Raw genomic sequence first — 22,348 nt, 5'->3', positions numbered from 1 at the left:
TCATTTGTCTACTAATAAGAAATATATGGTTTTGTGCAACATTTTATAATAATTTTTCATGACTTTTCCAATCACTGCATGTAGGTAACAAATATCCCAAATCAGAGTATTCTAGTGCAGTGTTCACGAATGGTGTTTCAAAGTGACAGGACATTGGGTCCTGTAAGTTTCAGATGTCTGCCTGACCCATTGAAAATTCAGAGGACCCATAGAATAAATTAAACACACATTTCAGATTGAACATTTCTTATAATTGGTATTGAAATTATTAACAAACATAAGATTTATGAGCAGCAAACAAGTGTCACATGTCACATATAACAACTTCTGTCAAAGTCATTGTGATATATACAGTCAGACACTGGGGCTGGCGGGTTGTAGACTTCTATCGGACTGTTGGTGAATCTGCCAGATTTGTCAGAGGGTCAGACGCTATTTGTGAACACTGCTAGTGCCATAATTCCATGTATACGACAGTAAACAAATTCTCCATCTTCACTTACAATAAGAAGATTATACAAAAAAATGGAGTGATCTGTAATTCCTTCACGGTTTATAAGTAAACCAATACTCGCTCCAATTGCATTGTTAAAATATAACAGCTTGTCTATGTATCAAATGCCAACTGACGATATTTTAATGAGGACAAATTTGTTATGCTCATCAGAATATTAATTTCTTCGGGCATGGAATTGTTTTTGTATCAACAATGCATGAGTGTAAACAATAGTTTGTGGAATCATTATTTTGGGAAAGCCGTGAAGCAAGCAGATGAACTATGTATTAGGCTACAAAAATTATGGGCATTTTGATATTTTAATTTGTAATGGGCTGTGGAAGGGACTCACATGGCTATTAGCACAAATATGAAATAGGAACAAACGAAATGATTTATCTGAGAACATCACTGATAATGACACTGATAGCGAAGGAAGTGAACCGGTAAAGAATGTCTGCTGTGGAGATGACCATACATTTATTTATGATAGCAATATGAACGATGTATTTTTCAAAAATAGGCCAGAGTGTGGTGTTAGAGCAGAGATGGTAAATATAACTTTCATAACAGGCTCCTGAGTTTTCCTTGTAAATTGACAAAAAGGAGATTGCACTCAGTTTTCAGTTTATAGCTCCATTAGAAATAAACACTGGCAGAATTAGTTTGTTTGGGGCACACTAGAAAACAATATGTCTTTATAACCTTGTCTTTGCTGACAGAGAAGTGTGCTTGTGTGAAATGACATTTTGTTCTTGACATAATGATATATAATGTTGCTGTTACTCCATAAATACCCTCGATGTGACAGTCTGACAGTCTCCCTCTGAGGGATGTGTGTAAACTAGAGACATTCATCAGCATTATATCCAGCTGGTTGATTCAGGATACTGGGAGGCCTTGGTCATTGACCAGGAAGCAACTAAACTACCATTTCTGACATGTCCGACCCAATAGTTTAGTGGCCTGGCCCATGATATTCCAGGTAGTGGCATTTTCCTGAGGAGGCAAGAGTGAGTGTCCCCTGGCCTATATCATTGGACGTTTCACTGCTCAGTATGTTCTTATGGATGCAGATGATCCTAGACAGTATATATGTTGGACGGCATCACACATGTCATATACTCAGATCAGCCAGGCTTAAACTGAGCCATATGGAAATAGATGATGTGATTCTCCCTCCAGGAAGTGCCTGACCTGATATACCTGAGCTTTATTGAACCAATTTCGACTGAGATGGACATTCTAAACTTAACCTTCTGTCTGAAGCTGGCGTCCAATAACTGTTTTGGGACCAGCAAACTCAGCTGGCTACTCAAAACATTAACTCATTGAAAAGGGGCACCACTGAGATGGGAGCTTTTGAACCTGAGGAAAATCTGGACTTGCTTCATTTAGGGCCTTTTCATTACAGAAAAAGGGCTAGGCAGAAGGGAACCTAATATTGTCAAGTGACTGTGAGACAGACTTTCGAGTCAACTACAGGTACATACTCCTGAAAATTATGAAAGAAGATTGTAAAAACCCAGTAAACGCTAAAGTACAAAAGTATATGAAAATGCTCCAGAACTGTTTTGGTTCACTTGTGAGGAGTGAGCAATGCTGAAACTTGTCATCTTAGACACTATGCTTTTGCATAAAAGCTGGGAACCAAGTTCAGGGTCATATATGTTGCTCAAAACATGTTGAAGGACTGAGTCACTCAGTCAGTATTGTGTTGAAATGGTGGGTCATTTACTTCAAGAACCCATAAATGTCTTCTCCATTTATTGATGTCTGTATAATATATAGAGCAATATATTAGTCTTCCTGAACAGAGCAGACAGAGGTATCTTATGCTTGTTGTGATGGCAGCCATGATGGGGATTGGGTGACCAGCATGACTACAGGTGTAGAGGCCAGGATCCTAGGTATTCAGCCATCAGGAGTGTAATGAGACGTTGTAATACTGATGTATTGTACATTGAAAGTCATTGTATAACTGTATGTTTTGTCTTGCTTTGGACTTTTGGATAATTTTTTGGTCCATTATTGGACTTTTGGCAATATGTTTATTGCATTTTGCACTTATTAGACATCTTAACTTTGCTTTGTTGTAATGTTTCGGTTCCCAGTGTTGGAAATTAAGCATGGAAGTCTAGGTGTTTTTGTCATAACACTAGTGCAACAAGTGAAAGAGATCACTGGATTTAGATACTATAGTTGAACAGCACTAAGGTACAAGAAAACCCCTAAATTTTCAACGCGGGTTCTAACTGTACTTAATATTAATAAAGAGTATGGGACTGGTGATCTTGTTTGGTAGTGTTTATAGTTTTGCTTTTAGACATGTTTAAAACCCTCAAACTTAAAAGAACTATGGTGAACTGATGTATAGGTCATCAGTTATATCAGATTAACTAAAGATCTAAGCTAAATAAACTAAGTTAATTTGCATTGAAAAAGGTGTTTTTTTAACCCCACCCCACCCCAAGGATTTTTGCAGTGTTTTTTGTTAAGTTCATAGTTATTTTGATGTTGCCATCAAAGCTATGATGTAAAATTAGGCTTTTTAGCTACTTCCTTGTTCCAGTCACTGGCATACATGTCAACTCGGCAAACCCACATCAGTTACAGCCATTTGACACTGAATCAAATTTACAATTGTTAACAGACATTTCCTACAAACTTGTGGCTAAATATCACTTTTTTACAGTTACATGTTGATTACCAAGTTCAGACTGAATAGTTAACCAGGAATCAGTCTGTTCGAGAACTAGGTATGAAATCAGCGAAACACAAAGCAAATGTGACATGATCAACAAGTGTATTCTAAAGTTAACTTAGTTCACAAATCAATGCAAAAGTATCACTTGGCAGTACAGAAAAGAGAGGCAGTACAAATTCCAGGGTAATATCATGAAAGGGCAGTGATTATAGCAATAAAGACAGTGGTAGTAATATCCTCCTCTCAGCAACAGTAATAATTGCATTAATAATAATTGTAATAAATCGCAAGCGTCCTTGTACTTTAACTATAAGAGTTCAGAGTGAAAGTGTGTTTTATTACACTGTACATGGTGGTAGATCGAACTGTATTTCTTAAACACAATGTTGGTCTTCTGGTGACTTGCGGTGTAATGTCAGATGAGAGGCAAGATTTTAGTTCCCATATATACCTAAGAAAAAGATGCCAGAAAATTCCACAGTATTTTCTCAGGCATATGATTCTGCAATAAGCTCCTTGTAGCTCTCTCCAGATCATTCTGTCTAAATCTAGTATAAATAGAAATATAACACACAACTGTCCCTCACTGAATCTACTGGTACAATGCATAACAGTTGAAATACTGTTGTACAATGTATAACACTTTGATAACAATAAATACAGCCTCTGAGCAGATATTTGGGTTTATATTCATGTGTTTTATATGGTAACACAAGAACTCTGAGATCTAAACCTAAATGTAAAGTTGGTTGGGAGGTTGTTCGTTATGGAGAAATTACTTTCTGTTAAAATTGCAGAAATGCATTGCATGCATTCTAAGATATTTAATCAGTGGCACACTAGATAAGTTGTTTTATCAACATAAACAGAAATAATGTCAGGATATTGTAAGGTTATCTGTGTTCATGTTTATAGGTCACCTTCAAGGTTGATTTCATGTAGTTTTGGTGCATTGTCTTGTCTGAAGCTTACCTACTAGTTTCACTCCCTGTGTACACTGAACTAGCGAGAAAGACAAGCCTTATCTCAACTTGAGGCCTTCTTTATTCAACATAACAGCTCGGAATGAGCTCTCCATCTGTGTAGTAGACATAAAGTCAGCATCACTCTATTAATTTTGAGCTGTTTGTCTAGGAGTTAGATATATGAATATGCATGAACATTTTTAAAAAAATCAATATTCACTATATCCTGGTGTACGGTGTAATTTCTGTGGCATTTTGAGCGTGTGTTTCTGTGTTTCTGTACAGGTATTTAGTTACTGATCCCAAACAGGAATCACATACATAAATTGCATCAACACTGCTGCAGTTAAAGTGGCGTGTAGAGTGCCAATTACCAAATATTGCATTGTAAGGTTGTGTTTCTGTACAGATGTTTAGTTAATGATCCAAGACAGGCACCACATGCACAGATTACAGTAACTCTGCTGTGTTTCATGTGCTTGCTTGTCGTTGCATAGTGTAACCTAGATCTGTAGCACTGTTGTGAGTGTCACTTGGGGGCAGCACAGAGCAGGTGCAAACTACAAGTCAACTGAAACAGAATTTGATGCATAATTGTGGAAAATGTCCACTGACTCACTGCTTTGAAAATGTCTTATAGATACACAAACAGTGTTCTGCCCAGAAACTGTCAGGGAAGTGAAGCCAGGTTCATTGACATTTTTCTTTCTCAGTTTTCTGCCTTTCTAAAATTTAGGTTGCAAAGTCAGGTATTCTATTTTCCTTTTTATACAAGTTATAACATGTACAGTTTGCTGTCTAATCATTGCATAACGTAGGAAAAGATCTGTTGTGAATGAACGTCTGTGTAGATTGTAATTTAAACCATAAACTTAATAACAAAATTCCATGTATGTTTTTTAACCCAATATGTCGGTTCTCAGAAATAAAAAATATTACAATACGTATGATTTGGAAAGCATATTGTGCTATAAAGGTTTTCCGATAATATCGTGCAGATCTGCCAAGAGATTTAAATTACTTTTGTCCCATAATTTCATGAAATACACCCACACATGAATGTGCCAGATGTCCTGCTGAGCGTTGATATCAAGCACCAAAGGCTGCTTCCTCAGCAGTACACTGTACACCATATGCTGCGTACCATTTGAGAATGATTAACAAAATCACATGTAAGTATTCAATTGGCAAAACAAACATCTCAAGCCCTGTTATAGCTTAACATGATGAACAATGGGGGAGAGGTACAATATGGACTGAAGGAGTAACTCAAAGCATTTGTTTGTCAGCTAGCCGAGCATGCACCCATGGTCAACATAATGAATTGTAATAATCTGGGGTAGGTGGGGTTAGAGGAGCTGATTCAAATGAGCAATTAGAGCACCAAGTTAAGCATGTCAGATGTTGACGACATGATGCATTTATATATTTCAGTTTAGTTTCATGTAAACCCTGAAATACATGACATTTGTTGAAAAGTTTAACCCAATAATGAGGAGACTGCACTGTCTACTTGGCTATGCGCTAGTTAATCACATGCAAAATATGATGTGACCTAGTTTTGGCCTGAGTAGGCTACTGTACTCATTTACTGTGAAAATATATTGTGTATCAAATTGTTTTTGTAAGCACAAGGGAGATAACTGCACTGTAGTCAAGAATGGTTCAATGTGTTAAAGAGGACATGACTTGAAAACAGTATTGTTCTTATTGTTTTAAACATGCCAGATATTTTGGGACAATTCATATAGCGAAGAGATAATCCAAAAGATAATTTCAGAAACAATTTGTCGACATGTTGATATATTGCATCAAAAATCTGCTTTCTATTTGCTTTGATGATAAAGAAACACTTCATTCATATGTCATAAAGAAATGAGCATTTTTAAGAATGCTCTGGTTATTGTGAATGTTCATTTGCGTGGTATTTCCTGCTGTATACAAAATTACAGTCCCTCTACATCCTATACCGGCAACAAAAGGGACAAGGAAACTACAATGTTCACTGATCAGCAGTGAGGTCCAAAGGTTGACCAATTTAGCATGAAAAATGATCTATGGAAATGTAGGTATGAAACTTATCTTTTCTCTCTGTTAAGGCCTTTGCCCTCGTTCATACCCAGATATGAAGGCAGATTAACAGTGATTACAGAATAGTGATTGCGTGTCTTATGAGTATTGATTATTCAGTCTGTACTTTCACTTTGATTGTGGCGAGACACAGCTGACAGTGTTATTACTATGGCTGGTAGTGGTACAGTGTAGTGGCTGCCTGGCTGGCTACTATGACTTCATGTATGGAAGGAGGTATGTTCAGGGTCTGGGATATAATATGGAAATGATCGTGTGAGATGCTTCAACTGTAGTAGTTTGCTATTGGTTACATGTTGTATCGGTAGTGAGGTTTATGGTCATATGAAGCGATCGACAGAAAGGTTTGGGGTGAGTCAGGTGACAGTAATTATTAGATCGCAAGTAATTAAGGGACATCATTTCATGGAAATATATAAGCAGGGATTGGGATAGAAAACTTTGACAATTGGCCATTTTCAGGATTATTAGCCATTTTCTGAATTTAGAATGGGCCACTGCCCTTGTATCAATAGTAAACTTCAAAATTCTAATGGGCCATTTTTTATTATAATGTGCAAAATGGCCCATGGCCCCTGCCTTTCCCAATCCATGTGTAAGTCAAGTTATTTTCAAACTGCAATTCCTGGGTTAATATTAGATTTTATGCTACAATTGTGAGAGGGGAACTTGTAAGATGGTTACAGTTTTCATTGACTGGTTGTAGGGTTATTGTACATGACAAACCATGTCAACAGCACACATTACCTAGATTGCAGAGTAGAGAGTGATTTTGCTGGACTTTGGATCATTGTTTCAAATGTTATACTGTAGACACGTTACATGGTAAGCTTTACTGACAGGGAAGAATTCCTATGAACATGAAAGGTTGTGTGGTACTGTAATTAATGGTGTAACAATTGATTGAACTATCGATACATTGTGATTGAAAGTACTTTGTGACAACACATCAATAGCATCAAATTCAACATGAACTATCAATGGTATTTTGATAATATATTGTGGAAAGAACAGATGTTTAGAGGTGTGTGTGCATGAAACATGCCACAATGAGTTTTGAAGTTTTGTCCAATTGGGCATGTAGCACTACATTATAGTGTCACTGTCAAGTTACAAAAAGTGTATCTCTACTTATGGTGTTTGAGTTCTATTTTGTTATACTTTGAAACTGTTCTGATATTTTCCAAAAATTGAGCATATTGTAGATTGGTATGCACATCAAACTCAAGAAAATATATTAGGACAGAGCGGTGTAACATTTTGCACTACTACTACTACTACTGACCCGTGCAGATCCGGGGTAGAATAGGTCTTTAGCAACCCATGCTTGCCACAAAAGGCGACTATGCTTGCTACAAAAGGCGACTAACAGATCAGGTGGTCAGGCTCGCTGACTTGGTTGACACATGTCATCGGTTCCCAGTTGCACAGATCGATGTTCATGCTGTTGATCACTGGATTGTCTGGTCATGACTCTATTATTTACAGACCGCCGCCATATAGCTGGAATAATGCTGAGTGCGGCGTAAAACTAAACTCACTCACTCACTCACTACTATTACTACTACTACTACTACTACTACTACTACTACTACTACTACTACTACTACTACTACTACTACTACTAGGACAAGAGCTATTGCATTGGCAGTAGTTGTTTGGTATACCAGTGTTCACTAATAGTGTTTCAGAGTAACAGGAAATTGGGTCCTGTAAGTTTCAGATGTCTGTCTGACCCATTGAAAATTCAAAGGACCCATAGAATAAAATTAAACACACATTTCAGATTTAACATTTCTTATAATTGGAATTGAAATTATTAACAAACATAAGATTTATAAACAGGAAACAAGTGTTACATGCCACATATAACAACTTCAGTCAAAGTCATTGTGAAACATACAGTCAGACACTGGGGCCGGTGGGTTGTAGACTTCTATCAGACCGTTGGCAAATCTGCCGGATTTGTCAGAGGGTCAGACGCTATTCGTGAACACTGGTATACGCTATCACTATCGCAGTAGTTGTTTTGCACCAGTGGTCACAACAAGAAGTCAGGGTAACTCCACCTGTTGACCTGAATGTGCTCACATCAGTACAGTTCAGATGTGATGCAAGGTAGTATATAAGGAAATAGAGTTTTCTGTTGATATGAGCAAAATGATAAGACATTTATGATTGCGAAAAAATATTGTACCAAAATTGGAATTTCTCTCACAGAATTGTGCACAACAAGAAGTTGTAGAGTGTGTCAATATTTTTATTTCACACACTTTTAGAAAAGTTGCCTCATGGTTGCGAGAATTAGTAACTTTTCAGAAATCTGAGATTAATAGTTGTTCTATGAATATCATATTGTTGGATATTACTCAAGAATCATGTAATATCACAACTTGCATGAAATTGTTGCTCAAAGCTACTGATCATATAGGTAAACATTAGTAGAAAAGTCGACATATCTTGCAAAACAAAATTGTCCAACTTGGTGTACTGTTGTAAAATGCCTGCAAAAACCAACATGATTAAAAGATTTATTATCAATTTGGGCTCAATTTAGCTACATAAAACATGCATCAATGCAACCTATAACTAATAATGTTATCTTATATTTATGTCTACATGCAGCAAATGCATGTTAAAAGATTAGTCGTTATGTATAACTAGCCTTACTTGTCCACAATAATAGACCTTTAAACAGCCTAAATACCTGGAAGTTTACATACAATGTTACTAATCCCCGTGTTACAGGTAATTTGTCATGCTTTCTTAGGCTTGACATCGTCAAACTGTCAGTTCTTTAAGATTATGTACCCATGTTCCCATATTTTTACTGCAATGTGTCATTAATTTATGTGACACTGGCAGCAGACCAGCCTATTTCCATCATGGGTAAATTTATGGTGCAACCTGGCTTTGTTGGTTGTGCGATGGTTTTCATGTCAGCATGAACCTGGTGCCAATTGCACCAAGTTACTTAAACATGTTAAAACAGACCCTGACAGTGATACAGGTGAGCCAGCTGTTGTTTAGGTTCACTGTGCTTGTATGCTTGTCATGTGTGATAAAGGTAAACGTGCCAGGCAGAGAGTGTCCTGATGTCATTGTATGTTATAATTTTGACTGTTTCAGATGAGTGGGTGAGCTACCTAGGTGAGAGGTGTAAAAGTGGCCTTCATCGAACAGTGTCCATCTTGCTAACTCTTCTTCTCTATCTACTCGGGATCATCATGTACTTGTGAGTATGCACGCTACCAGCTTGTATACGAACATTTATCACGTGACTGTAGCCACAGTTGGAAGGAGGCGATGGGTTAGCTTAGTGGTTAAAGTGTTCAGTCATCATCCTTGACACCTGGGTTCAATTCCTCACATAGGTAAAAGGTGTGAACCCTGTGTGATATTGCTTGAATATTTGCTAAAAGAGATGTAAAATCATACTCACATACTCATAGTTCTAAGCAGGCTTGTGGTGATGAGAGGCCTTACTTCAGAAAGATATGTTGAATATCTAGGACATTTTTACCTCGGTAAACAGATTAGTGTGCATTCCAATTACATTTTCAGGTCATTGGGGAGTACGCTTCTTACCTGCCCCTTTAGTCTAATATTTGTGAGGCATGCTGCAGGGTATCAGGAATGCCCCCTGTACCTGCTTGTCTGTGGGATTGTACAGTTGATATTCAGATAGAGGAGTGGTCGAATGTTTATGGTTCTAGTAGGAACTGGGGTAATATAGTTTTTGTTTAGGTTTCGCATCCCAAAAATGTGTAGTAATTTGAACTTTGCTGGATGTTAGAAGTTTAATATATGTTTTGAAGCCTAGACAGAAGATTTCGATGATGCGCAACTAGGAACAGGCTAATGAGAATTAGGGCTGCAATGATTCAACCAGACCTTGATTCGATTCGATTTGATTTTCGATATTGGACCCTCAGTTCGATTCTTCATACAAGTAAAAACATCAGATTTCATTTAACTTTCCTTAGCGTGAAATCCACCGTAAACTTGGCTATGTCTACTAGCAACAATCCTCATTGGATAATTAGCCCAGCTTCAACCAATCACGTTTTGCCTTATTCAGCATTCAAAACTGCTTGACTTGGAGTCCAAATTACGTTCTCGCTGTGTGGACATAATTTAAATAGATATTCAAATATCAAATCGAAATAGTGATAATGGTTATTGAAAATCAAAACTAAGGTGTCAGATTTGGTTTTCGATGAATCAAACGAATTGTTGCAGCCCTAATGAGAATACACCAGTTACAGTGTATGACCTAATGTTTGAATGGCATATAGAAGTGATGCACATAAAGGGGGGACATTTGTGGATGTAAACTTTTGTATTATGAGAAAAGTGTTTTTCGGAATAAATTCTTACTCCATGAGGTAAATGAATGAGTAAGAAAATCCCCTGAAACATCTTCTTTTTTTAATAATACAGAAGATGGCATCTATAAATCTCTCTTCTCCCACACTCTGCTTTGAGCACATTGTTTGATTGCTTGTCACCTTGCCCCAGCTATTTTGTCTGACCTTGCCCAGACAAGTTGATGTTGTATAGCTGGAGTGTTGCAGACTTTTCACTTACTTCAGATTGTTGTTTGTTGCAGAGCTTCAGGCAGTGTTCACCTCATCAGTTTAGCCTGGAGTAAAGCCTGGTGTTTTATCAAAGCTAAAGTCTTCAAAAATAACTTTAAACCTGGAACAATTCCTGGCACTACTGAGACAGCAAAACGACGGACAGGACTAGAAGAAAATATATCACTGCCAAGTACAGGTAATAGACTTGGTGCCTTATGTTACAGCGTCTTTGTGTCTTCAGCAATACTGGAAATAGATAATTATAGAAAAGGAATATTTTTGTGTGTCCGTACATGTGGATCCAGATTATTATCTTAAGTTAGCTGCTGTGACTAGCTGAAAGATATGTATTCTTTGTAAGGCAGTATGTACTCATTTAGTCCAATTCTGAATCAAGGACATCTGTGGAATCACTGACATGTAGGCTCAGGCATGTTGGCACTGCTGGTGATCAGATAACTTTAACATACTGTCGTGTATTTGTTTACTCAAGTGTTGCATTGTATATGGTTGCCATAGTTATACAGAGACAACCTGAGATTCTTTTTCAGAAGAAGTCCTCCTTGGTGTACATATAAGCATTAAAATGTCCATTTTAAAATCCTACGACAGTTGTAACAATATTTTAATAATAAATATTTACAAAACAAAAAACTTGTTTTTGTCTTGTGAGACCACCCCTACAGGGCCCCCCAGGGACCCCTACAGCCAAGAACAGGTAACTCTCGCCATCTACCTCGTACCTCACTTTTCATGCTGTCTTTTCTCAGGAAGGACGTGCGTGTGTTCATTCTCAGGAATCTTTTCCTGTCCCTACGAAGATGAGTGATAAGAATCAAATACTGTATGTATGGTTCCTTTATTTACGCACGGGCGTTAGATGGAATTCATATATAAGTATTTTCATTCATGAACTGTTGTAACTATGCTGGTGGGTCGTCTGTTTTCCTGCCATGTGACAGGCAAGATGGCTGACCACAGGCTTTCTTCTCCCTTCCTTTATTATTGTTAGTGCTAGGCTTACTCTATGGTCGGGTGTTTCTATATAATGTTTTCATATTATATAGTGGGCTTGCCCTAATATTCTCGTTTTCAGCGAGGGGCTGTGGGGTAGCCTAGTGGTTAAAGCGTTGGCTCGTCACGCCAAAGACTCGGGTTCGATTCCCCACATGGGCACAATGTGTTAAGCCCATTTCTGGTGTCCCCCGCCGTGATATTGCTGGAATATTGCTAAAAGCGGCATAAAACTAAACTCAGTCAGTCAGTCAGTCGTTTTCAGCGAAATTACGGTAAGTCATCAATGAGTGCGTTCGTAATCGGGGTCGTTTCGTATCACCTTTGTTTTGCTCATTCTCTATACAGTACGCAGGCTATATAGCATAGCACTTATTCTGCTTTACATGTTAGCGTGTTAAATTGCTTTGGCTATTAGCATTTAATATTGCCCAAGCACTGTATTTTTTTGCTGTTTGCTTGTGTATATATCCATACCCTGTCAACAGCTACCTGCTAGTAAAATGGCATGGTTCTGTTTGTTGCTGCTTCAACACTGCGGCGTTATTTGTAACGTTTGTTGCTGCTTCAACACTGCGGCGTTATTTGTAACGTTTGTTGCTGCTTCAACACTGCGGCGTTATTTGTAACGTTTGTTGCTGCTTCAACACTGCGGCGTTATTTGTAACGTTTGTTGCTGCTTCAACACTGCGGCGTTATTTGTAACGTTTGTTGCTGCTTCAACACTGCGGCGTTATTTGTAACGTTTGTTGCTGCTTCAACACTGTGGCGTTATTTGTAACGTTTGGTACTGCCACCTGGTGTGTTTGAGTTGCTTTGCGGCGGAAGCGCATGACAATCAGGGGTGCGCTATCGTTCTCGCTTTTACACCAAATAAACAGGCGCAAATAAGCAGGCATACATATTGGTGACCAACTTTTTGCAGGTGTAGGTTGAAGCCCGTCTAAGAAATCTTCCTAACAAAAGAGGAGTTTTGCTTTTTCCACCTGTGCCTTCACAGAGGCAGGGAGTTAGCGGGCTAGAGTGGTTGAGTCTACTCCGATCTCAGCCACTCCTGCACCTCCATCTGTCAGTGTCAGTGCACCTGTATTAACCTTTGATACTTTGTCGCTATGTTGCAGCAACAGATGTCGTCGGTGAAATCCTTGATAGTCAGTGCCATGTCTGGGCTCCACCAGGAGCTCAGCAACCCGCCTCTCGTCAGGGATGGATCGGACTTATCTGTGGGGGTTGGATGCGCCCGAGCCTAGGCTTGGGGATCACTCCTCCCCCTGGGCATCCTGATCCGAGCTTCGGCTTCGGTGAAGGGTTGTCTGGGGGACCTCGTGGTGGCCTGGCCTCTGGTTCAGGTCCGCCACTGGTTCCCGGCGCCGGCGACTCGGGTCTCGACCTGAGTTCGCCTGGTGCCCCGACTGACAGGCGCCCTAGCGCTGCTCGGCTCGGGGACACCTTGGAGCCCTAGAGCTGCTCGGGGTCTGGGGTACCTCATGTTGGCCTGGCCTCTGGTTCAGGCCCGGCGCCGGCAACTCGGGTCTCGACCTTGAGTTCGCCTGGTGCCCCAACCGACAGGCACCCTAGCGCTGCTCGGCTCGGGGGCACCGAGGTGCCCCATATGCAGTCTGGGTTCCTGCTTGGTTCGTCTGCCTCAGGTTGTCGGCCACAATCCCCCGGAGTTCCGTCTTCATGGTGAAGCGTTTGCTGCTGGTAAAGTGACTCCACGTCTTACTTTAGCTTGGGTGAGATCGTTATCCTTCTCCTCTTAAGTATTTGGACACGATTTGACCTCCAAGAGCTCAATCACCGGTACCTGATGGGGAAGACCCCCCGTGGTAGTTGACTGCATCTATGCGGTCACTGTCAAGGGTTCGGCGGGGCACTTCCTAGTTTCGGCTAGGCAAGGATGAGTGCCAACTCTGGCTGCTGCCTGTTGCACAGTTTTCGCTAGTTACGCAACAGGCACCCATGTCACTGCCCACCGGATGACACGTCATACGCCACACCTGTGTGGCAACTGGCGGATGTCCACTCACATCTGGCGCATGATGCTATCAGGTTCATGTTTTAGCCAGATAGCAAGTGCCGACTCTGACTGCCTGTTGCTCAGTTTTAGCTGGCTACGCAACAGGCGCTTATGTGACTGCACTACCGGATGGGTTCTACCCAGTTGTTTCAAGGGCATTGGCATTTGTACGGGAGGCCGCGGAGGCAGTAGGCACCTTCAAGGACTCGACACCCTTGTTGGTGCAATCCTCCAATTCTCGAGCCGTCCTGCAGGGGACCCAGTGCAAGCAGTCCACACACTGCTTACCGTTGGGATCCACTGCCTTCTGCCCGGCGTCCTTGTTGGTGGTCAGCTTTCCACATTTCAAGGGAGTGGGAGAAAGTCACAGCAAATCCCTGGGTTCTGTTACACTCTGTGCTGAATTCCAGTCGTTGCTGGATGAGGCAACCATCCAGGTGTCCCTATGGGGCAGGAAAATGCGGGGTTTTACTCCACCTATTTCCTGGGTACCAAGAAGGATGGAGAGTTCAAACCTATACTAAGGTTCCGTCTTTCAAGATGGAGACATTAAGATCAGTGATCTCATCTGTAGAGGCTCAATCGACCTCAAGGACGTGTTCTTTCATAACCCGATGCTCCCCGAGTTCAGGAAATACCTTTGGTTTTTTCCTTGGACGGGAAGTGTTATCAGGTTTGTGTGCTCCCATTCGGCATCACCAAGGGCACAGGGCAAGTGTTGTCACTGTATCTAGACAACTGGCTACTCAGCGCTTGCCACGCAATCCTTTCCATGATGAGTGCTCTCACCAAGTGGGATCGGATTGGATTATCAATCTCAAGAAATCAGAACTGGTGTCTACACAGACTGGTTTTTCTGGGTAGAGAGATTCAGGACACGGCGTAGCATGGTATCCCCGTCTCCAACCGCCTTACCAGGGTTCAGAAGGGTTGCTTTGCAATCTCCCGAGTTCCCCTGTGGCATTGACACGGACATGGCTCCAGTTGCTAGGCAACATGGCAACAGTTGTCATTATCTGGCGTGCGCGTCCGAGGATGCGACCTTTGCAGCAGACAGTAGCACAGCTGTGGTCTCACTCGGAGAGCTGCGAGAGCGTTTTCCACATTCAGAGTGGTTGGTTCCTCACTCGAAGAGGACAGACGCCGGGAATCTACCCAGGGGAAACCCGACGCCATCGATCATGAGTCAAACGGATGCCTCCCTCACAAGCTAGGCGGGGTTCTTGGCGACCTGACTGTCTTAGGCCTTTGGTCAGAGAACAAGGAGAGCCTGCACATAAATGTGCTGAAATTGAGAGCAGTCAGGCTGGTATTCAAACACTTTGTGGACCAGGTTTGAAGCCGTGTGGTTCGTCAATACATAGACAACAGACGGCAATGGCCCAAGCAGGGCTGTATGCTGTCTCTCCTGCAGGAGGCATGGCAGTTTCTGCTCTGGTGAGTCCAGTTCGCCATATGCTCTCCTAGGGGCCGTGGGATAGCCTAGTGGTTACAGCGTCCGCTCGTCAGGCTGAAGACCCAGGCTCAATTCCCAACATGGGTACCATGTGTGAAACCCATTTCTGGTGTCCCCCGCTGTGATGTTACTGGTACATTGCTTAAAGTGGCGTAAAAACAAACTCACTGTATCTCCCAGGGGTAGACAACGTTAGTGCAGATGCACTCTCACAGGGTGTACTAGCCTTTCACGAGTGGATGCTCGATCAGGGAATATTCAGGTTTGCCTCCCGGTTGTACGGGTTGTTACGGGTGGATCTGTTTGCCTCTGGGGTGACAAACCAAATACCGGTCTTTGCTCCCGGATTCCGGATCTGAAGCTCAATTGGATGGACAGGGTTCTGTGGGTGTTTCCACCGATACACCTGATTCCCAGGGTTCTCTCGCAGCTCGACTACTTGTACTGCTTGTACATCTTTGGTCAGCGCAAAGCCAGTTTACGGTAATAATCATGTTGCTGACTCAGCCTCTTGTTCCATTACCCATTCAACCAAATCTGCTATCCCAAGCGGAGCGCCCCAACTGAATCCCAGGATCCTTGGCCACTGTCCGGAATCGCCTCCAAGCGAACATAATTCTTGCACTAGTTGCAGACAATTTCTGGCTTCGCGGAGGGATTCGACAAATGTTCAGTGTGGGGGCAGTGTTGTGCGCACTGATGTGTCGGCAGTACGATTCTCGATCCCTTTTCCTACAGATTTAGTCAGAGTATACTCCACGGCTATTTCTGCTTTTCACACACCTGCCGATAGTGTACTCTCGGGGCACACACACACCACACACACACACATTGTGCAGCTCTCCGGCGGATTAGTCCCCCGTGGGACTTGTCAATCGTTCTTGATTAGATGTCCGGTCTTTTCTTTTTTGATTTGTCGGCTCTCTCTCCAGCTGTTAAGTTGGAAGGCAGCTTTCCTTGTGACGGTATTGTCTGGCAGATGGGTCGGCGACATTCATGCAATATCAGCGGATCCTGAGCTGACCGTCTTTCACAGGGATAGGGTCAGCATTAATTTGCCAGACTCTTGTAGCCCTAGGTTCGCAGGCTCCTTTCACGTAACGGCGCCTATCGCTCTCCGGCTTTTACTCAGCCTCCTTTGTCCGGTACCTCTCTACGACGTCTTAGATGTCCATATGAATCTTAAGGTTTATATCACAAGAACTGTGTCTATCCGTAAAGGATAAACAACTGTTCTGCTATGGTTACATAATGCCATTTAGAAAATGGTCAAATGTATCACATGTTCAGCTGTTCTAGTGTTATGGCAGTGGTACGGCTGGCATTTCGGCGAACAAGCAAACCATCTCAAGGTGTCTTGTCTCTGCCATTGTTTGGGCTATATTCCCATGGGTTTAATTCTCCAGATGGGTTGTAAACTCATTCGGTTAGGGCAGTGACCACACCAAAGGCGTATGCTGTGGCACTGCCCATTGTGGAGATCTGCTCAGCGACTATTTAGAGCCGTCCGAGCGCGTTCATCCGTACCGATTAGCTGAACCGCGTGTGCGGTTGTTTTGTAAATATTTATTATTAAAATATTGTTACAACTGTCGTAGGATTGTAAAATGGACATTTTGATGCTTATATGTACCCCAAGGAGGACTTTCTTCAAAGAAACAGAAACCTCTACAGGTTTGTTCGAATTTTTTACACAGGGAAAATATTTAAGTATCTACACCAAGAAATAGTGATATGCATTAGAACATTAGCCAGCATATGAAAGGGAGGTAACTGAAATGAGAGCCATGGCTTACTGCTTATTTATGAATTGATTACTAAAATATGTTCCTACAGATATCATTGTAATTGTGGAATGATTTGTTTGAGTGGCATTCTAGAAGTTGGTGGTATAGGGATGACAAGACATTTCGGTATAGATTCTTATACCGTTTTCAAGCATGAAGTTATACAGAGACACATGCTTGAAAACGGTATAAGAATCTATATCGAAACGTCACCATTGTCAAAATAAAGAAGTTGATCATCCATAAAGTCTTGTCATCCCCAATTGTGGAATGGAATGTTTTAGCCATGTGTTGTTCTGTTCTAGGAGAGGAAGCCATGAGACGACTTCTTGCTTGTAGAGGAAAAGACCCTTATAGGTAAGGAGCCCTTGACAAGGTGGGAAGCATGTGGCGACCAGCAGGCTGGATTGTTTACATGATATTATATTTCCTGGCTTGCTGGTTTTCTCAGCTTTATAGGGGCTGTAGGGTGGCCTAGTGGTTTAAGCGTTTGCTTGTCAAGCTGAAGACCCTGGTTAGATTCCCCTCATGGGTACAATGTGTGAAGCCCATTTCTGGTGTTTCCTGCCTTGAAGTTGCTGGACTATTGCTGATAGCTGCATAAAACCATAGCTGACTCGCTCTTAGCTTCATAGACACAAAAATAAAAGGCAGGCACCACTGTTTCAGTGTAGTCTCAGTATGTGTCACTTGTACTGGGAGTCATTTCAACTATGTTTCATGTACTTTCGCAAGAAAGCTGTTACTATTCTAAAGACAGATCCAAGTGCATTTCCTGTTTGTTAATCTGTCCTCCTTCTGTTTTCAGTATTTTAGGATTACGCTCTGATAGCAGTGATGAAGATATCAAAAAGTATTACCGCCGCCAGGCCGTGCTAGTCCACCCAGATAAGGTCAGCACTCTAGTTAACATTGGGCGAGTCAATACCAAAATAATATGAAGACAAGTTTAAAAGTCCAAGACTTTGGCAGTCCAGCCTTGAAGCCATTTCAGTCTGCCTTTTTAGGATGATGGGGTACTTAAAACGTTAGCTCGTCAAGCCGAAGACCCTGGTTCGATTCCCCTTATGGGTACAATGTGTGAAGCCCATTTCTGGTGTCCCCCGCCATGATATTGCTGGAATATTGCTAAAAACGGCATAGAACCATACTCACTCACTGTCTGTTTTAAAATGCCTTGAACTTGCAAAAAAGGCTTTTGATTTGGCAATCATTGTTTATTCTGGTGTTAAATAGATAAATTACCTTATATCTTTTCCAGTAGACTGTGTGATGGCATCATATAACAGATGATTAGATTACCCATAACATGTTAGTTAGTGATATCATAGTTATATTTGTCATGTACTCTAGTCATGGAATAATGGTGTTGCAGAATCAGGAACCTGGTGCTGAAGAAGCCTTCAAGATATTAGGTCATGCCTTTGAGATGATACGAGAACCAGTGAGTTGTTTACAGTGCACCATATGCATTTATTCACTCTATTGGGCCTGATTTGTGACTGATTTCATTGGTGTCCATTGTTAAGGTCATTCAAATTTAACGAAGTAACAGATATATAGAAACAGACCATAAATGTTGAAGCTAATGACAAGCTTGTCAAATTTTTTAGATGTATCCACTCTGTTTAAGAATTGGACTGCCTGGCACAGCTCCTTCCTTGAAGCAGCATGTTGATGTTGTATTTGTTCTTGCAGGCCAAGAGGAAGGTCTATGATGCTCAGATGCAGGAGGCTCACGAGGCTGAGGCTGCAATGGTAGGTGGATCTCCTGCTGGAGCTATCAACAAGCAACTCACTGATATGTGGCTGAGTGCCTTCAGTTTGGGATGTCATTTCACACTTGATTTCTCATGTGTCAAGGAGGTATCATGTTTTATTGGTTGTGAAACCCTTTGGCATGACAAAACAAACTTCACAGAGCCTTCACACTGAGAATGGGGCGGTGGGGTAGCCTAGTGGTTAAAGCCTTCGCTCGTCACGCCGAAGACCCTGGTTCGATTCCCCACATGGGCACACTGTGTGAAGTCACACTCACTCACTCACTCTCACTCACACTGAGAACAATGCTCAAACTGGTGATTATAAGCATGGACCAGCAAAAACTGTAAAACACTGTAATACTTTGTAGATTTCATATATATTTCTACCTTGTACCAGGTATATAAGACTTAAAAAATAAAAAGAATTGGGTCTCGGGCAATAGCTTTTGAAAAAATGGTGCACTCATTTGGTCAGATTTGTTTGATTTTTGTTTATTTTTCTCAGCATTGAAAAGGGCATAAAATTTTCATTGATGCTGGTAACTTTATCCATACATCCTAGCAGTTTGTTATTAGTCACTATGGTAACTCTTCAGGCAGACCAAGCTTTCAAACACTTGTACATTCACAGAACCGTACTTAATGTTATCCAGTGTATGCTGTATGTACAGTATATACTATCAGGGGTTGTGGGGTAGCCTAGTGGTCAAAGCATACGCTCGTCAGGCCGAAGACCCGGGTTTGATTCCCCACATGGGTACAATGTGTGAAGCCCATTTCTGGGGTTCCCCGTCGTGATATTGCTGAAATATTTATAAAAGAGCTGTAAAACTAAACTCAGTCAGTCAGTCAATATATACTATCAGGAGCACAAATAATACATTCATGCTAAACAATCAGCTCACCAGATGTATTTGCTTCAGAAACAGATGTGAATATGTTTTTATGTTCACTTTGCCAATTTGTTTCAATATCCAGTGAATTATTATTAATTCTTTTTTACTATTGTACAGTCACTATAAAAACATTGAATATATTAATTGTGATTATAAAAATACCACAAAGTACATGTATTAGGTTTAATATCGAACAGATTCAAAATTCATAGGGTATTTTAGAATGTAGTTTTTGACTCCCAGTGCGTGGATAATACACACTTATAACAAGCTCTAATTTTGTTTCTCAGCGTGCAGATATTATCATAAACCCAGAAAAAGCTTGTCAACAAATCAATACTGGAGTACGCTAAATGGCAGCAGTCTGTAAATAATCAATTCCATCTGGCCATAGTTTTCATTGTATATCTGCATTTGCATTAGTAATGCATTGAAGTTTGATTCAAGATTTAAGTCGTATAAGTGTCGTACTCTTACAAAGAATAAACATTTGATGCATATATAAACTTCATATTACTTGGCATTCAGTTACAAGAAGTAGTAATTTTGGTGAGCCTTGCCAAGACGCTCAATCATGCTTTTAAAGATGTAAAAGGATTTAAAATAACATTGTCACAGCGATATTTGTGTTTCTGGTGAAATAAGACACGCATTTCAATAACTTCAGTGATACAATGAATCATTTTTGCAAGCAACAGTCTGTTATTTATGAAAATATTTGTACATGTGTGAAGGCACATTGGGAGAAACCCATGTAGTTTGTGGCAATTTCAATTATATTTCAGAGAGAATTCAACGATCTTCTGACAAAACTTCATGAAAAGATACAAGAGGTAAGATGTGAAAAGTTGACATGAGCGTGTGCACTTCAGACTGAGTTATCCGGGAAGTGTTTGACAGCAGGGAGTGTGATGTGTGTCCTGGTACTGCTGGGAAAGAGGAGTTACACAAGCAGTCTGTGGTGGACAAAATGGTGGGGTCTTCTTCCCCAAAATTGTCTGTGGACCATTTCAGTAAATTCTTAATTTGTGGACCATTATGAGATGAGTGTCCTCGTCCAAAATTTAACCACTGTCTGTGAACAATGTTGAAGTTTACACTGTGTGGTTGTTCAGTCCCCAAAGAGGATTAGTTTGGGTCAAAAAAATTCTCATGTTCTAATTTCTAATGTTTAAAATCACTTGTTGCAGTCATATAGCTTGAATATTGTGTCAAACAACCAACTCGAGCTATGGTTACTTCTGAGGTCTTTCTTGCTGCTTTCCTGTAAGATTTCCACATTTTGCAGATCAAGTAAAAAGAAAATGTACCAAATAAGTTCATGTATCTTGTTAACATGGCCAAACTCCTACCTTGTGGTGTGACTGTTCCAGGCTGCCAACATGATGAGGTGTGATAACTGTGGGGGCAAACATAAGCGTATTCCAGTTGATCGACCATGGTACAGCGTTCGATTCTGTGATAGATGTAACAACTTTCATTCTGCCAAAGAGGTGAGAAATCTAGGTTTTGTGTGTAAATGTTTATACATGTCTGTACAGGGGTTCAAAAATCCCATCGCCCGACGCCCGGGACAAGTCAGTTTTCATTTCGGGCAATCAAATAATGGTATCTTATTTGTCCGTGGGCTACTAGATAATTTCCACTTATGGTTTCAAACTGCAAATAAACTTTGATTTAATTTCATATCTGCTCAAAATGTAGCTATTAAATTTCGCAATGATAATAAAGTAGAGTTATATTTCTTGGCTATTTATCACTTTTCAATAAATAGTCCAGTAAACATTAACATCAAATACCATGTTGATTTCTTCTTTCATAATTACATCATCATAATTATGTCATAAAATCAGGGCAAGTGGAAAATTAGTCAGGACAAGTTACTTTCTTAAAGTCACTTGCCCTGTGGCAAGTGGGTTTTTAACAAAAAAATTGAACCCCTGCTGTATACAACAAGAGGTAAACATTCCTGACCTGCTCAGAATAGGCTTAAGGAGTTCGTAGGGCTACGAACGTTTTGAGTATAGCTAGCCTGGGTTCGATTTTCAGCAGGGGTAATGTGGAAAGCCCATTTCAGGTGTTCCCAAGGGTGTGAAACCATTTTCAATTTCTCTTATTCTGTAATCAATATCTGTTAAATAGCTGACCGTTTTAGAATTGATCTTCATTAACCCATGCTTGTCGTAAGAGGTGATTAATGGGATCGGGTGGTCAGGCTAACTGACTTGGTTGACCCATGTCATTGTATCCCAATTGCGTAGAATGATGCTCATGCTGTTGATCACTGGACTGTCTGGTCCAGAATCGATTATATACAGATTGCCACCATATAGCTGGAATATTACTGAGTGTGGCTTAAAACTGAACTCGCTCATTTACTTCAAGCCTGATATTGTATGTCATGAAGAGAGAATGAAAAAGCAAGTATTCATGAAAAGAATACTCAAGGGCAATTATGGGAAAACTGTTATTTTAATTAAATTAATTCAATGCTGATCAGGACCAATGCAGTCGAGATGTGACTGGGTGACTGAGTGAGTTTAGTTTTACGCCGCACTCAGCCTCCTACT

General features: G+C 40.8%; 1 protein-coding gene across 2 annotated transcripts in view; it reads left to right on the top strand.

Annotated features, from left to right (window-relative positions):
* LOC124288668 overlaps positions 1-22,348 on the top strand; it is a 36,109-nt gene that overhangs the window by 6,232 nt on the left and 7,529 nt on the right. For both annotated transcript variants that reach the window (XR_006901506.1, XM_046725235.1), the window contains exons 3-10: positions 9,389-9,494; positions 10,872-11,038; positions 17,425-17,476; positions 17,928-18,012; positions 18,495-18,563; positions 18,818-18,877; positions 20,564-20,611; positions 21,152-21,271. Coding sequence is in view for 1 of the 2 variants with exons in the window: in XM_046725235.1 (XP_046581191.1) it covers positions 9,389-9,494; positions 10,872-11,038; positions 17,425-17,476; positions 17,928-18,012; positions 18,495-18,563; positions 18,818-18,877; positions 20,564-20,611; positions 21,152-21,271 (707 nt within the window). In the remaining variant the exon portion in view is untranslated. The remainder of the gene's footprint in view (positions 1-9,388; positions 9,495-10,871; positions 11,039-17,424; positions 17,477-17,927; positions 18,013-18,494; positions 18,564-18,817; positions 18,878-20,563; positions 20,612-21,151; positions 21,272-22,348) is intronic.

The sequence above is a fragment of the Haliotis rubra genome, unplaced genomic scaffold (assembly GCF_003918875.1).
Source record: "Haliotis rubra isolate DU_JTF1 unplaced genomic scaffold, ASM391887v1 Scf422, whole genome shotgun sequence".
Classification (NCBI taxonomy): domain Eukaryota; kingdom Metazoa; phylum Mollusca; class Gastropoda; order Lepetellida; family Haliotidae; genus Haliotis; species Haliotis rubra.
This window is presented reverse-complemented; position numbering and strand designations above follow the sequence as displayed.